Genomic DNA, 13,702 nt, shown 5'->3' on the forward strand with positions numbered 1-13,702 from the left:
AAACGTTCTTGTTCGTGTTTTTTTTTTTTTTAATGTGGCCGCTTAGCACCACTTTCCCATGGGCAGTGAAGTTAAAAACAAAAATACAAGCGCTGTTTGGATAACTGGCAGAGGAGGAGCGATTGTCAGGGATTCGCAGAGCTGTGAAATTCCGTACAATGTGGTCGGCAGGGGAGGGCGGTGGGGGCTTGAAAGGAAAAGCGGAGGAAGTATGGAAGGTGAAAAAATAACAAACAAGTCTGGATAGAGGTCGAGGGAAGTGTGTACTCTCTTGCGTCACAGCTTTTGGCGACCCGTGTTGACCAGTGGCATTTTTTGGTTGCGTATTAAAAAAAAAGGCATTGGATCGCATTCACACACTCAACACGCTGACATTCATCACAATTGTTTGTACATCTGTCAAAGCAGCACCTGTGCAACGCTCATAGTGTGGACAAAGGAAGCAAATGGACCTTATCGCGGGCAGACACCCAAATCTATGCGGGTTGTGTAGGTTGGTGGTTTGCGTGGGTCCAGGCGTGCGTACGTGTGTGTGTGTGTGTGTGTGTGTGTGTGTGTGTGTGTGTGTGTGTGTGTGTGTGTGTGTGTGTGTGTGTGCGTGCGTTAATGGGGGGTTCACTGTTGCTGCTGGTGGTGGGAGGAACTTCCTCCTATTCTTTTGCTGTTGAAGAGTTCCCATGAGCGCCCCTGCCAGGAGCGACACTGTGGCCTGAGCACCAGTCTCGCCTCCACGTCGCCGGCGGTCCACGCAAGCGGCGCTCAGGAGGCCACGGCAAACCGATCTGGATGAAGAGGAGGCCAGAATAGGCTGGCAACCTTGATGACATCACTCACAGCAATCATAAATGGGACATAGCTTTGCAAGCGGAGCGACAGATTTACTAGGAGTCTGACAGAAGAAAGAATTTGAAGTGAGGCGAGGCCAAGATGATCCACAACACACTCAAGTCCCCGCAGGAGGAGGAGGCACCAAGTCACACCCGCACGCACTCGGCTGCGCAGAGGCGGTTGTGGAGGTACTCGGGCTGCAAGGGGGCCGGGCGCCCGGAGAATCAGCGCCGAAGCGTGTGCGTGCTCTCGGCCGACTTAAATGGGATGGCGGGAGGAAGAGGAGGAGGCGTGATGCACACCATTCACGGGCTGTGTCACCTCTGCATTGGATGTAGGCTTCCACAGGTGTGTGTTAGGGTGCCAGGTGTCAAAATAGGAGAGGTTTAAACGGAGCGCCTCAGGGTAGAGTGTTGAGTCTCAAAAAGCCAACTTTCTTGCAGTCTGAAAATGAACTTGCGTGAGCATGGCGGACCATAGATCACAATTCTGGCATTCAAATCTCTGCTCCCTATTTTCTGTCTAGAACTTCACCGTGCTTGCGTTGGTTTTCTGCCTCATCTATTCCAAAACAACAATCAAAACTACCTCCCTAGAAGGAGCACACAAACAAGTGACCAAGGAGGAAATGTATCTCTCCAACAGCTCATTTTCACATTTTATCTCCAGCGGGACGTTAATTGTTACTTTCTGGGTCCAAAGACCAAGTCCTTAAGAATAAGGTACTATTGGCCCATAATGAAGGTACTAAGTGAATGGATGGATGGATTTTTACTGTGGCTTGCGGTGATCACCACACTTGCACAGTTTGTAATATTTTGGTCAAGTCATTGAAGTGTGATACAACACTGACTGATAATTAGGACATATTGTATTTTATCCTCAAATACATCAAAGCCCGATACTCTGATACAGTAGGTCTAAAAGTTTAGTCTGACTTTTTTTCTGTGCAATGGAGTATGTTCAGAGTGACTTCCCCTCAACAATCGGCGAAATAAATAAATAAATAAAAATAAATAAATAAATAAATAATGTGAATGGAACTGAACTACATACATGTTAAATTTCAGAAATCACAAATCGGGAGATTTTCGCACTCGTGACTCTGTGTTGCGTGTTCAAATAATGTGAGCGTTACAGAAGAATAAATCAGAAGTAAATAAAATGCAAAAATGCTTTCATTGTTCATTTATGCATTCAATTAATGTAAAAATGTATTTTGTTTTTTACATTTTCTTTTGTTTCACCTTACAAATAAACTGTCTGGATTGTGTCAATAGTTACATTATAAAGTGAGTATTGTGGTCAAAATCGGGAGTCTCCCGAGCAAATTATGACCTTTACTTGTATGGAACTATAACCAATCAGGACATAAAAAGAGTTGCTCCTTTATTTGTGGTTTTGAGAAAAATAATAATAAAAACAGCAGCATGATGTACACTCCATTTACAGCTCACATGCTATGAAATAATGTAACAAAACGGCAGCAATAAATGATAAAAAGAAACTATAAAACTAATCAAGAAACAGTGACTACATTGTACTCAATACATGAAACCTAAAACTGGCAACTTTTTGTGTACTCTGAGCCTGCACATTTTGTTCATAAGCAGCGGCAGTTAGCTTCCCACAATTCTTTCTAACAAAGCCCTTTTCACTATTTTGTGGGGAAAATCTGGTCGTTATAATGAAATTCACCCTAGAAAGGTGTTAATTTTAATCAAAAATCAGCAAATGGAAAACGAATGACGTGAAATCGGTACTTAGAAACGTGAACGTCCCAGGGGTAAGTGGCAGCATTGTAAAACGGGATTCGCCTAAAAGAGTTTCAACTCTCGTCGGATAGTGTCTATAATATCTCTTATTCGTCCCCAAAACTCCCTCTCATGACCAAAATACAGATGATCGTTAGTTGTGCTTGTGGCATGCATGTGTGTGCATGTGTGAAGCTCAAGCCACTGAACATACTGACCTAGATTACACTGTCATAGCAAAAGGACAATGACAAATTGGCCAGGAGATGTCCAAGTGTGTGCGCGCGTGTGTATGCGTGTGTGTGCCTGTGTGTCTGTGTATCTGTGTGGGTGCAAGTGTGCGTTTTGTGACCTCAACCAACAAAATGAATTCAGTCACCAACGATATTCGCGTAAAGCCAACACACTTAAAGGACTACCGACACCATTTTTTTGTTTCCTAACTGACGTTTGACGTCGAACAAAACGTTTTAGAGCATCTAAAATACCCAAAACACGCACGCTGACCAATTAAAATGACTTAAAATGTCCCAAAACAATTTCAAAATGACCCCGGGAATGGCGAGTTTCAGAAGGTCCCGCCCCCTTGTTCGTGACGTCACGCCAGGACGTCTTGCCTTGCTCCAGAATCAAAACAATGGCTTAAGATTCGGAGAAGATGCTTTGTTGTTACTCATCCAGTTATGAATATGATTCAAATAGTTCTGAAGAGGAAAGTATAAATGTTTGCAATCGATTAAAGAAGCCGTTCTGTATCAGTTTGAGGTGTCTGGACTCCAATGTAGCTCCTCAAAAATGCACAAGATGGCGCCCAAGCTCCGTTGGAACTGGGCTGATTTGTCTGCTGGGTAGAGTAAAGCGGATTGATCGTCTTCTTATTTCTTAGTGTCCGCAGCTGCCATTTTCACCTCCGTCATTTTTTTAAAAACCAGATAGGCACATAGAGTATTTACAGTACAATTTGTGATGCTTTCCAGCAACCGACTTCTGTCAGTCTAGTAGTGGTGATTTTTCATTGATTTTTCATTGATTATCATGCTGTTTTGGTCTTTTACTCAGTCTTCCCTGTTTTGTCTTTCTCATGAATTTGCAATCCCATTTGACGTTTTCAGGTCATTGCAAGCTTCGAGGGCCTTGAATAGTTGCATTATGCCACTTAATATTTCCATTGAGACTAAATGTGTCTTGAGGATTTTTTCACCCTTGTAGTTGCTAATAATAGGTTTATGGAATAAAAAAGATACTTAACTTGGGCTAAATTTGTTGTAATTTGACTTAGAATAACTTTTTTTCTCCCCTAAGGTCAGATTTGTTTACAACTCCAAAAACCTAAGACTTTTTCCATGTAACTCTCTGCATTTTCTGGATGTTTCCTTCCCTGGAGGACAAATCTGTCACAGCACCTCTCGTCAGTTTCAATAACACATTGGTGGACAAGAAAAGAAGCCGACCGAAGCCTCAGTGTGCAGCATGCGATCATCAAATTAATCACAAGTTTGACATCCAAGGAGAAGACGCAACAGCCACGGACGGCACATGACTCCCACTATTTCTTGTTCTTTTGCATTTCGAATGTTGACGTTAAGCAAAATGTCGGCGTTTGGAAACATAGTTCCTGTGGAGCATTCATTAAATAGGGTTGTGCAGTTTTTTGTTTACGTGACTCTTGGAAAGTCATTTAAAAAATAATGTGTTTATTAGCATTGCGGGACTTGGAAATGCCTTATTGTGAAAGGCTCGATACCGTCGGGGGAGCGGGGGGGGGGGGTGTCTCCTGACAGGAGCATCACCAACTACTGGCCTGGCATTCATCTTGCAGCTTTCCGAAGTCCAATTCCAGTTCGACTGATTTCTTTTTGACTCACGGATGATTTCAAAAGGGGTCGTATGATCCATCCATGCATCTTCTTATCCGAGGTCAGGTCGTGGGGGCACCAGCTTCAGTAAGGAAGCTCAGACTTCCCTCTCCCCAGCCACTTCTTTAAGCTCTTCCAGGCGGATTCCCGAGGTGTTCCCAGGCCAGGTGGGTGACATAGTCTCCCCAGCATGTCCTGGGTCGTCCCTGGGGTCTTCTGCCATTGGGGCATGTCTGGAACACCTCCCAGGGAGGCATCCTAATCACATGCCCAAACCACCTCATCTGGCTCCTCTTAATGTGGAGGAGAAGAGGCTCGACTCTGAGCCCCTCCCGTATGATGATGAGCTGACTTTGTAGCCTGTTCAAAATGGTGTAATGGAACAAAATGGATGTGAATGCTAAAATTATACACATTCTGCATTTTTTCTTTTGATATATATTTGTTTTCCAATGTTCCCATATTATTATTATTAGTAGTAGTAGTAGTATTATTCGTGTTATATTTTAATTTTAATTTTCATTTTAATTTATTTTTTACACATTTGTCGTATAAATGGGAGCTTGGTTACCTGGGAATGCCATCCCAGGCGATCCATTCCTCCACCGGTTATGAACAAAGAAAGTCAATCTCCTTTCTCTGGGAGTTGTTTTTCTCACCAGCTCAGCTAATTGGCTTCCTCAGGAAAACTGCCGTCAAGACAGTTCACGTAGGAAGCAGACTCAGAAAACAAATCTGCTTAATCACTCATGTTGGATAGGGAGCCGGTTGGATTACCAGCACGCTCCATTCACATCTGCCTGTTGGTTGTTACGTAAAAATAAAGCTGACTACTGGCGATATAATGAGTTGTTTGTATCTCTGTGTTCCAGGTGACTATCTTTCGAGGAAAGGATGGATACGGATTCACCATCTGTTCGGATTCGCCTGTGAGGGTGCAGGCTGTTGATCCAGGCAAGAATCTTCTTTTCAGAATGATCCAAACCAATCTAATGCCATGTCACCCCCCCCCCCACCCTTACCCCCAAGCGATTTCGTTCATATCCTGGTATGATTCAAACTGTTAAATCCTGATAGGGGTGATGATTCCTATATATTCCAACAAACAAGAGGATCGCTGTGCATTCTCATTTCATTGTTTATTTCATGGTTGTCAGAAACTGGCACTATGAGATGCATCGCTTGAGTCATTTGGCTACTCTGTGAAATGAAAATGCACCGAGCACCAAACTGGGCCGATGGCGAAAACTGGTGCAAATGCAGCTTGTACAATGACACTGTCACATTCATTATTTTCACCCATAACCAATGAGGTTCAGTCTACCTCTGCTGGATTTAAACAGTCCCCTATTCACAATATTGCTCCAGTTTTCCAATCACCGATCCACCTTTGATGCCTCATGAATAATTCTTCCCGTCATAAAAAGCGTGTGGGCCTTCTGTTTTTTATCCTTCTGCTTTGAGGATTACCACAAGGATCAAGACAAGCAGCGGGGTGTCACCGTTAATAGGGGAAGCCCACATAAATTTTCCCCTTGAATCAAATAAACAAGCAAGGAAAAAAGCACATGCACTGGAATTGTATCGTGATTGACGCGTCTTTGTTGTATTCTCCGTGGCAGGTGGCCCCGCGGACCAGGCGGGTCTCCTACAGTTGGATACTCTCCTGCAGCTCAACGGTCAGCCTGTGGAGCAGTGGAAATGTGCCGATTTGGCTCATGCCATCCGGTAAGATCACCCACCATCTTGTTTCGTTTGAGTCACATCCCAAATACTTTCGGTTCTTGCTCTAACAACGAATTACGACCATGGTAGAGTTTTGAACTCCAGTCTGTGCAAGTCGACTTTGGATGGAAGGCTTGTGTTCAATATTGACAATAATCAAAGCGTCTTTTATATCTGAAAAGATTCTACCAAATAAATAGGCTTGCTTACAAAACAATGATCTTGTGCTGTGACCGCAGAAACAGCGCAAATGAGATCACGGTTGTGGTGTGGCGCAGCGGCCCCTCGGCCAAGCCTAACTTCGAGGGTCTCATCCACCGACCGTCCTACATGCAGTCCAATTCCAACTACGAGACGCCCTCGCCGCCCGCCCGCCGGCACACCCCGGAATCGGTTGCCGGTCGGACCCCACCGGCCGTGCCGCCGCTCCCGGCTCACCATCGCACAGCGGCCGCCCGCAGGCTTCTGGTCAATGGCTCAGATGGCGTTGCAGGTGGCGTCGGAGGTTTAGGGGCGGGCACCATGCGGTGGGCTGCCCAGGGCGGCTCGGCTGAGGAGCTGGACGGCAAGCCGCGGCACCTCCAGCACCCTCCCACCGCCACGCTGAAGGGAACCAGGGTGAAGGCATCCAACGGGGACAACTACATCATCCTGTCCCCCTTCAACCCTGGAAGCCAGGTACCGCAGACTGGTGGTGGGCTGCATCTTCATCATCTCCTCCGTCCTCCTCATCCTCACCCTGGTCACATGATGGCTCACGCTAGATATGTCTCCTTACCCTTCATCCCCGGTGCCAATTGATACAGTGACTTTTCACAATGGCTTCCTTCAATCGTCCTTTTATTGTGAACACAGGAAGGGCATTCAAACGACAATAAAGCACTTAGTCCGCCATTATTATGTCCGGCCATACAAAGACACCTGGTAAACAAAGCATGAGTTTAACGGCATCATATATCTCGCAGATATCCTATCGATTTTGACCATGTTTAATGCAACAGTTCAAGGTTGAAACATCAGGAATTCTTTTCACAACTATGTACAGCGTGTACCAATGGCTTCATCTAGTGGTTGCACCAATAAATAAAACTTGTCAAAACAAAGACTGAAATGAGTTCCTTAGTTAATAACGCTGTAATTATACATTACTAACACATTTGTGTGAGAGCAACTGACTAACAGCCCTAACCTTTATTTCTCTTTCTGTACACACAAAGTTGACGACTTGTTTAGAACATGAAAACACCCCCGTGTGTCACATTGCAAGTGAAATAAGGGGGACGATTGAGACTATAAAAATGAATCACAGTCACAGTACAAAACATATAGAATAATATTGATAGGTTCATTGCACAATACCCAGAATGTATCATTTGAGTCATGAGCATTGTTTGGATGTACGGGCTAAATTTACCTTGAAAGGACTGCTGGAAACAGCAACACAATGCTATCAAGTTCTCTCACTCCAAAGTGACGACATGGCAACATAAACATGTCAAGTTATGATGACCAAACCCGACATGATTTGAGTTGAGTGTAAAATGAGCTAAAGTCGCAATTTTTCTGCTTTCAGATCTTGAGGCCGGTTTATGAGGAAAATCAGGGAACATTAGGTAAGACATCGGTACATTTTCATTGTTCTTTTTTGCGCTACGCTTTTTCAATCCACTGTCAGTGGCACTGGAAAAGTGTTAATTTTTCCACAGCTGTGGCCAAGGTTCATTGGTTTAGATTGGGTTGGATTGGATTGAATTAGCCTTTATGAATCTTGCGGTGGAGAAAAAATCATTTCACAGCTGCAAAGTTATTGAAGGAAGAGGAAAAGAAAGGAAGAAGTAGAAAGACAAAATACAGAGCAGTTGTAAAGTCATCCACTCTAGCGGCACCATCATGAACTCAAAACAACAAACAAAACAACATAATAATATAACACAACACAAAAGTCACAGTCTTCAATCTTTGGCACTTTCTGCACCATCTTGGTTGTATGAAGCAGTTCTACATGAAAGAGGACACGATCAAAGCATCCTTTTCACCACTGGATTAGGGACGTCATGGTGGAATGTCCACGTCTGCTACAAGCTAAATGTTGAAAGCAAACACGAAGCTGTAGCATCCATTGACGAAAAGAGATTGTCACACATTTCACGTCCCACGTAAATCCGCTTCAATTCCAAGCCGAGACAGTTCCACATACGCATCGGCGCTCTGCGCTGACGCTCCTTTCTTCTCATTGTTGGCTCTTCAAGCCATTCATCCATCCACCCGCAAACTGTCCAACAGCACCAACCTTTCCGCTGAACAAAGTGAGGCTGTGAAAATGCTGCCCATTACAGGCTCAAAAAAGCCCCAGTGCTGTCCAGCGATGACAGTCAAATGGCACTGACATTACATGACTAAGAAAACTACATACTGTATACTCTGACAGATAAACTCATTGTCTGCATGTTTCACTCTCAATTTCTCATCATCGTGAAAATATTGTCTTTCAGTGAGCAGGATGTACAACACGCGCCAGGCCTCTGAGGCTCAAAATCATGTCGCGGGGACCGCTAGTGGCGTCGGAACCTTTTCATCGGGTTCAAGCGGAGGTGGTCCTTTCTCCAGCCGCTCCGGCTTTCTGCGCCGCTCCAATAACGACAAGACCTCAAAACCCACCTCTGTCGGGACCGGCGTGCCCAAACACCCGCAGCAGAGTGCTAACTTTGCCAACTACCAAAACTGCACCATAGTTCGCTCGCATGTCCCTCATGGAAACTATGGCTATGTTTCCGTGGCGCCCAAAATCCTCATCTTCCCCATCTTTGTCCAGGTGAGGCTGTTTTTTATTTTATTTATTATGCCGGGACTTTCCTCTCCTTTAGTGATGATAATCCTCATCGAGCTAACCTTTGTGTAAGCAGCCGTTGGACCTGTGCAGTCGAGCTCTTATCATAACAGAGGAGATGATTTTGCATGAGAGCAAGCATCATTCCCTCAAGGTCAGTCACACCTATCTTGTAATTTTCTGACTATAAAAAATATGAATAAATAATCCTTATCTTTTAATTGTTGTTTTATTGCATCATCTGTTGCAGGTTACTGTGTTCGTCTACACAGACTTAATGTTGGTCACGAGAGAGGATGAGCCTGGTAAATGTAACGTTCTTCAGAGTCCTTTGTACCTGCGACATCTGCGACTTCAGGATGGTATGTATGATCACGTCAAAATGCGTGCTGATAGCACGATTGGTCACATTTTCTCAATTTTTATTTGTCGCAGATGCAATGGAACGGTTTAATTTTTTTGTTTTGTTTGGTTTTGATTTATGAGCTGAATCCAAAACTACAGTACTCTCGTTTTATTTTTTTCTCGAGCACATCAGGTTTGAATAAGAATAAGATTAACAATAAGAATAATATTCATGAATTAAGTGTTAGGTTTATATTTCATAAGAATAAAATTACACTTTACTGTCTCCCCCAGCCAAAAAAATAATAGTAATTTTAATGAGTAAATGACAAAAGGCAAATTTGTAATAAGTAAATAATAAAAGGCCCAATGGTTTATTGGTTAGCGCATCAACCTCACAGGGCAGAGGTTGGGGTAACAATCCCCGCTCCATCCTCCTGGAGTTGGCCTGTGTGGATTCTCTTCGTTTTCTCCTCCCACATTTCAAAAACATTAAATCACTCTAAATTGGCAATGTCCATAGGTGTGAGTGTAAGTGAGGACTATTGTTCGTCTCCCTGTGCCCGGTGATTGGTTGGCAATGGGTTCAGTCCCTCTCCTGCCAATTGCCTGAAGATAGCTGGGATAGTCTCCAGCACTCTCCCACAATCCTTGTCAGGTTAAAATGAATCGGAAAATGAATGAATGGATGGATGGATGAATGAATGAATGAATGAATGGATGGATGGATGGATGGATGGATGGATGGATGGATACATAATAACCCGCAAGAAAGACTTTTATTTTGTGAAAAAAAGTGTCTCAGATTCCATACCTCTCTGAAATTAAAACGGGCCTTGAAATACAGACTACAAAGGCACTAACAATTGTATTGGCTTTTCACTGAGGTTGTTCCGATGTCACTGATTAATTCTCCACAGGCGTCCATGAGGGCATAAAATACAAGGACGTATTTTTCCCCTTAATTTGTGTTTAAGGCGTGTTGAATGGCAATTTCAAAACACTTACATTCAGCAATAAACCCTCCTTTGACCATCAGATATTTCGGGAGCAACATCCCTGCTGAGTTCCTGCTGCTTTGTCTTTTCATTCCAGGCCTCACTAAACAGTCATCTCCTGTACCAATACACAACATAATATCGGCTGCAGCCAATGACAGCCTTATGTCGTGACTCACTTTAAATATTTGTCTACAGAATAGACATGCAGGGCGGCCAGTCATGTATTTGTAGTGAAGTCAAATTTTCTTTCTTTTTTTTTCCCCTGGCAGCACATTCTCTCGCATGACTAATACTGGACACTATTGTGCTACTTTGTACTCAATTGTTTTCACTTGTCATAAATCTTTATTACGAGTGTCCCACTGTCCAAAATCTTTGGTGCATGTAATTTTGTGGGAGAAAATGGCTTCATATTTGCTCTTGTTTCAATAGTGTTCAGAAAAGTATATTACTTCCTAATGTTAAGCAGATTCCTTACTTACAGACAGTGTATTGTAGGTGTTCAAATACCTGACATATATTCCTCATCTAGGAAAGAGGTAGGGGTAGGATGACGAAAAAAAAAACAATCTAATATATTATATTTAGTGAGAATAAGCGGTTTTGAAAATCAATGGATGGATGACATAATGTGCGTATGTATTGAAATGGAAAATAATTTACCCTGGTTGATTGTGTCAATTGCAGATAAAATATTTTTTTAATGTAATTATTAAGTCAACCTGATATAAAATAGAAGCCAATAGCTCACATTGGTGTAGAGTAAATTAGTATAAACCGATTCAAGGTGATTGCAGATAAAATAAAACAACATTGCCCAAAAAGTTATCCTAAAGTAAAAACAATAACAATGGAAAATGACGAGGATCAAACAAAACAAGATGAATTTGAATTAAACGGATTAATATAGATTTAAATTACATCGGTTTCAAGTTGATTTCAATTACATTGTGTTGAATCGAATAATTTATTTTGAGTACAGATAGTATTTTTATTGCTACAGTACATTTGCATATTTGGGTCATACTTCACCATACCCACCCCAAAAAAACAAAAACAAAAAAAGGTTACCACTGAGGTCATCGCAGGTGATATTCAGGTTTGCTCCTGTCATTAAGTGTGTTAGTATGCGCGTGTTGTCAAAAGCGGACACAATCACAGATACGCATCTCCGCCCTGTTGCCTGCCTGTCATTGTTTTTTCCCTCTGCTTCGGCATCGTCAGTCAGGAAAGAGGCGCCAGTGGGGATTGTGTTTGTTTCAACTTCGTGTGTGTGTGTGTGTGTGTGTGTGTGTGTGTGTGTGTGTGTGTGTGTGTGTGTGTGCGCGTGTGCAATACAACAGCTGTCCAGTTTTCCGTCTACATGATACTTCAGTGTTAAAGGGCAACCGACGTCACTTTTTTGTTTTTTAACTGATACCAGAAAAATGTTTTATAGCATCTAAAATACCCAAAACACATATGATATTTTTATTCAAATGCAAAACACCAATAAAAATGATTTAAAGTGTCCAAAATCTGCAAAAAATTGAGCGGCAAATTGGTCATTTTCAGAAAGTCCCGCCCCCAGTTTGTGACGTCACGCCAAGACGTCTTGCATTGCTGGAGAATCCAAACAATGGCTTCAGATTCGGAGAATATGCTTTCTTGTTACACATCCAGTTATGAATATGATTCAAATAGTTCTGAAGAGGAAAGCATAAATGTTTGCAATCGATTAAAGAATCCTTCCGTGTCATTTTGAGGCATCTGGACTGCAATGTAGCGTCCCACAAAAGAGGCAAAAAAATGGCGACCAGCTCCTGTGAGGAATGAATCACAGGCTGATAAATTCCTTCCATGGATCTTGGAGTCGCTCTTCTGGCGGCTTTTGGGTGCAACACAAGGTTTTCAAACAAAACAGTACAGCAAAATACATTGACATGATGGAAGGACGGTACAATGCGTCTTTTTTACGGTCGGGGGGGTCCTTTTATGACGTCACGTACGGACTCGTCACCAACTCAAAAACAAGACTGAATGTTCAGCGTGAGTCTTAAAACGAAAATATAGCTATATGCGGTGGAATATTATTAAAATACGCCCAGTAGAAGTAATTTGAAGCCATTTTACAAATTATGGACACAACTTGTCCGGAGACGTCAGTTGTCCTTTAAAGAGCGTGAGAAACAATGAAGTTGACGCACAACCTGCAAACAATGACCTGTCAATTTAGTTTTCTTTTGACAGTGTTTCCACGACATTGGATTTACAGCCAATAGTTTAATTTGAATTGTTGAAGACAGAGCTCACGTGCTGGACAGCAGTTGGTTTAATATGTGAAACAGTGTCCTCTGCCGGTTATTGTGAGAAGTGACCAACTGTATTTCTTTCAATAGCTGTGCATTTAAATACAGTAATACAATTAGTACGTGTAGCTTATTTGAATAAAAAAATAAATTTCGTGCATAAAAATGCAGGTATTTTTTTTTTATTTTGTGGTTTGTGTATTTACTCAACACCAGTGAGTACCAGGTGCTAATTTGAGTTGATCAGTCTGTGAGGAGGCTTTTTTTCCCCCAACACGGATTAAACGTATGGGTAGTGTTATTTTTTTTTCAGTGGGTCTCAGATGCTTACTGAATTTTATTTCAGAGAAGGCCTTTTTTGACGAATTCTCCTCAAAGAATGTAGTGATCTCGTTCATTTTATCAATAGGCGATCCTTATGTTTTTCATACTGCTTACTGAAATCAAGTATAAAGGTAACTGCAGGTGATTTCCAAGAGGAGAAAAGATGTTTCTATTTAAGGTGAAGTATTTATCTGTTTAGGAATGCGACATGAGCATCCTTTAATTGAGGTTAAGGTATCTTTTAGAATGTGCACCATTCAGGGAAGACTTGTGAAGTAATATTGAGCCACAACAGGTCTTGCAACTACTTTCGGCAGCCAAAAACTCAATTTCCCCACGTAGACGAAATTGTGCGTAACCTCAGCCTCTACTGGAGCACCTTATAATGTGGTGTGTCTTATATTTGGAAACCTTTTATATATTTGTATAATATATTAGATCACTGTTTTCATTCATTTGCGTCTTATAGTCCGGTGCGTCTTATATATGGAAACGTTTGAAAATACACAATTCATTGTGCACCTCGTATTCTGGTGCGCCCTTTTCACTGGAAAATACGATATTCAATTTTTATTTTCTCCAGTGGTTGGACAAAATAACATTGTGTGCATCCAGAAACGAAATTCAATTTCGTTAATTCAACCCAAAATATGTTTTGCAGTGTAAGCATGATACTAATGGATTTTTTTTTCATGCAGATTATGCTGAGGAACTCAGATTCTATCTTATTCACATGACTGAGGTAAGACCTTCA

General features: G+C 42.2%; 1 protein-coding gene across 4 annotated transcripts in view; it reads left to right on the forward strand.

Annotated features, from left to right (window-relative positions):
• Nucleotides 1–13,702, forward strand: part of rgs3a (regulator of G protein signaling 3a) — a 93,748-nt gene that overhangs the window by 14,954 nt on the left and 65,092 nt on the right. For 2 of the 4 annotated variants that reach the window (XM_089020987.1, XM_089020986.1), the window contains 8 exons: nucleotides 5,311–5,392; nucleotides 6,061–6,166; nucleotides 6,403–6,841; nucleotides 7,737–7,776; nucleotides 8,656–8,975; nucleotides 9,067–9,144; nucleotides 9,241–9,352; nucleotides 13,647–13,690. In XM_089020987.1, the coding sequence (XP_088877113.1) occupies nucleotides 5,311–5,392; nucleotides 6,061–6,166; nucleotides 6,403–6,841; nucleotides 7,737–7,776; nucleotides 8,656–8,975; nucleotides 9,067–9,144; nucleotides 9,241–9,352; nucleotides 13,647–13,690 (1,221 nt within the window). Of the gene's footprint in view, nucleotides 1–686; nucleotides 1,177–5,310; nucleotides 5,393–6,060; nucleotides 6,167–6,402; nucleotides 6,842–7,736; nucleotides 7,777–8,655; nucleotides 8,976–9,066; nucleotides 9,145–9,240; nucleotides 9,353–13,646; nucleotides 13,691–13,702 lie in introns of those variants that run through there. The other 2 variants (XM_089020989.1, XM_089020985.1) reach the window with 2 other exon arrangements.

Source organism: Hippocampus bargibanti, linkage group LG18 (genome assembly GCF_051943395.1).
Source record: "Hippocampus bargibanti isolate YZ-2025 linkage group LG18, ASM5194339v1, whole genome shotgun sequence".
In the NCBI taxonomy this organism is placed as follows: domain Eukaryota; kingdom Metazoa; phylum Chordata; class Actinopteri; order Syngnathiformes; family Syngnathidae; genus Hippocampus; species Hippocampus bargibanti.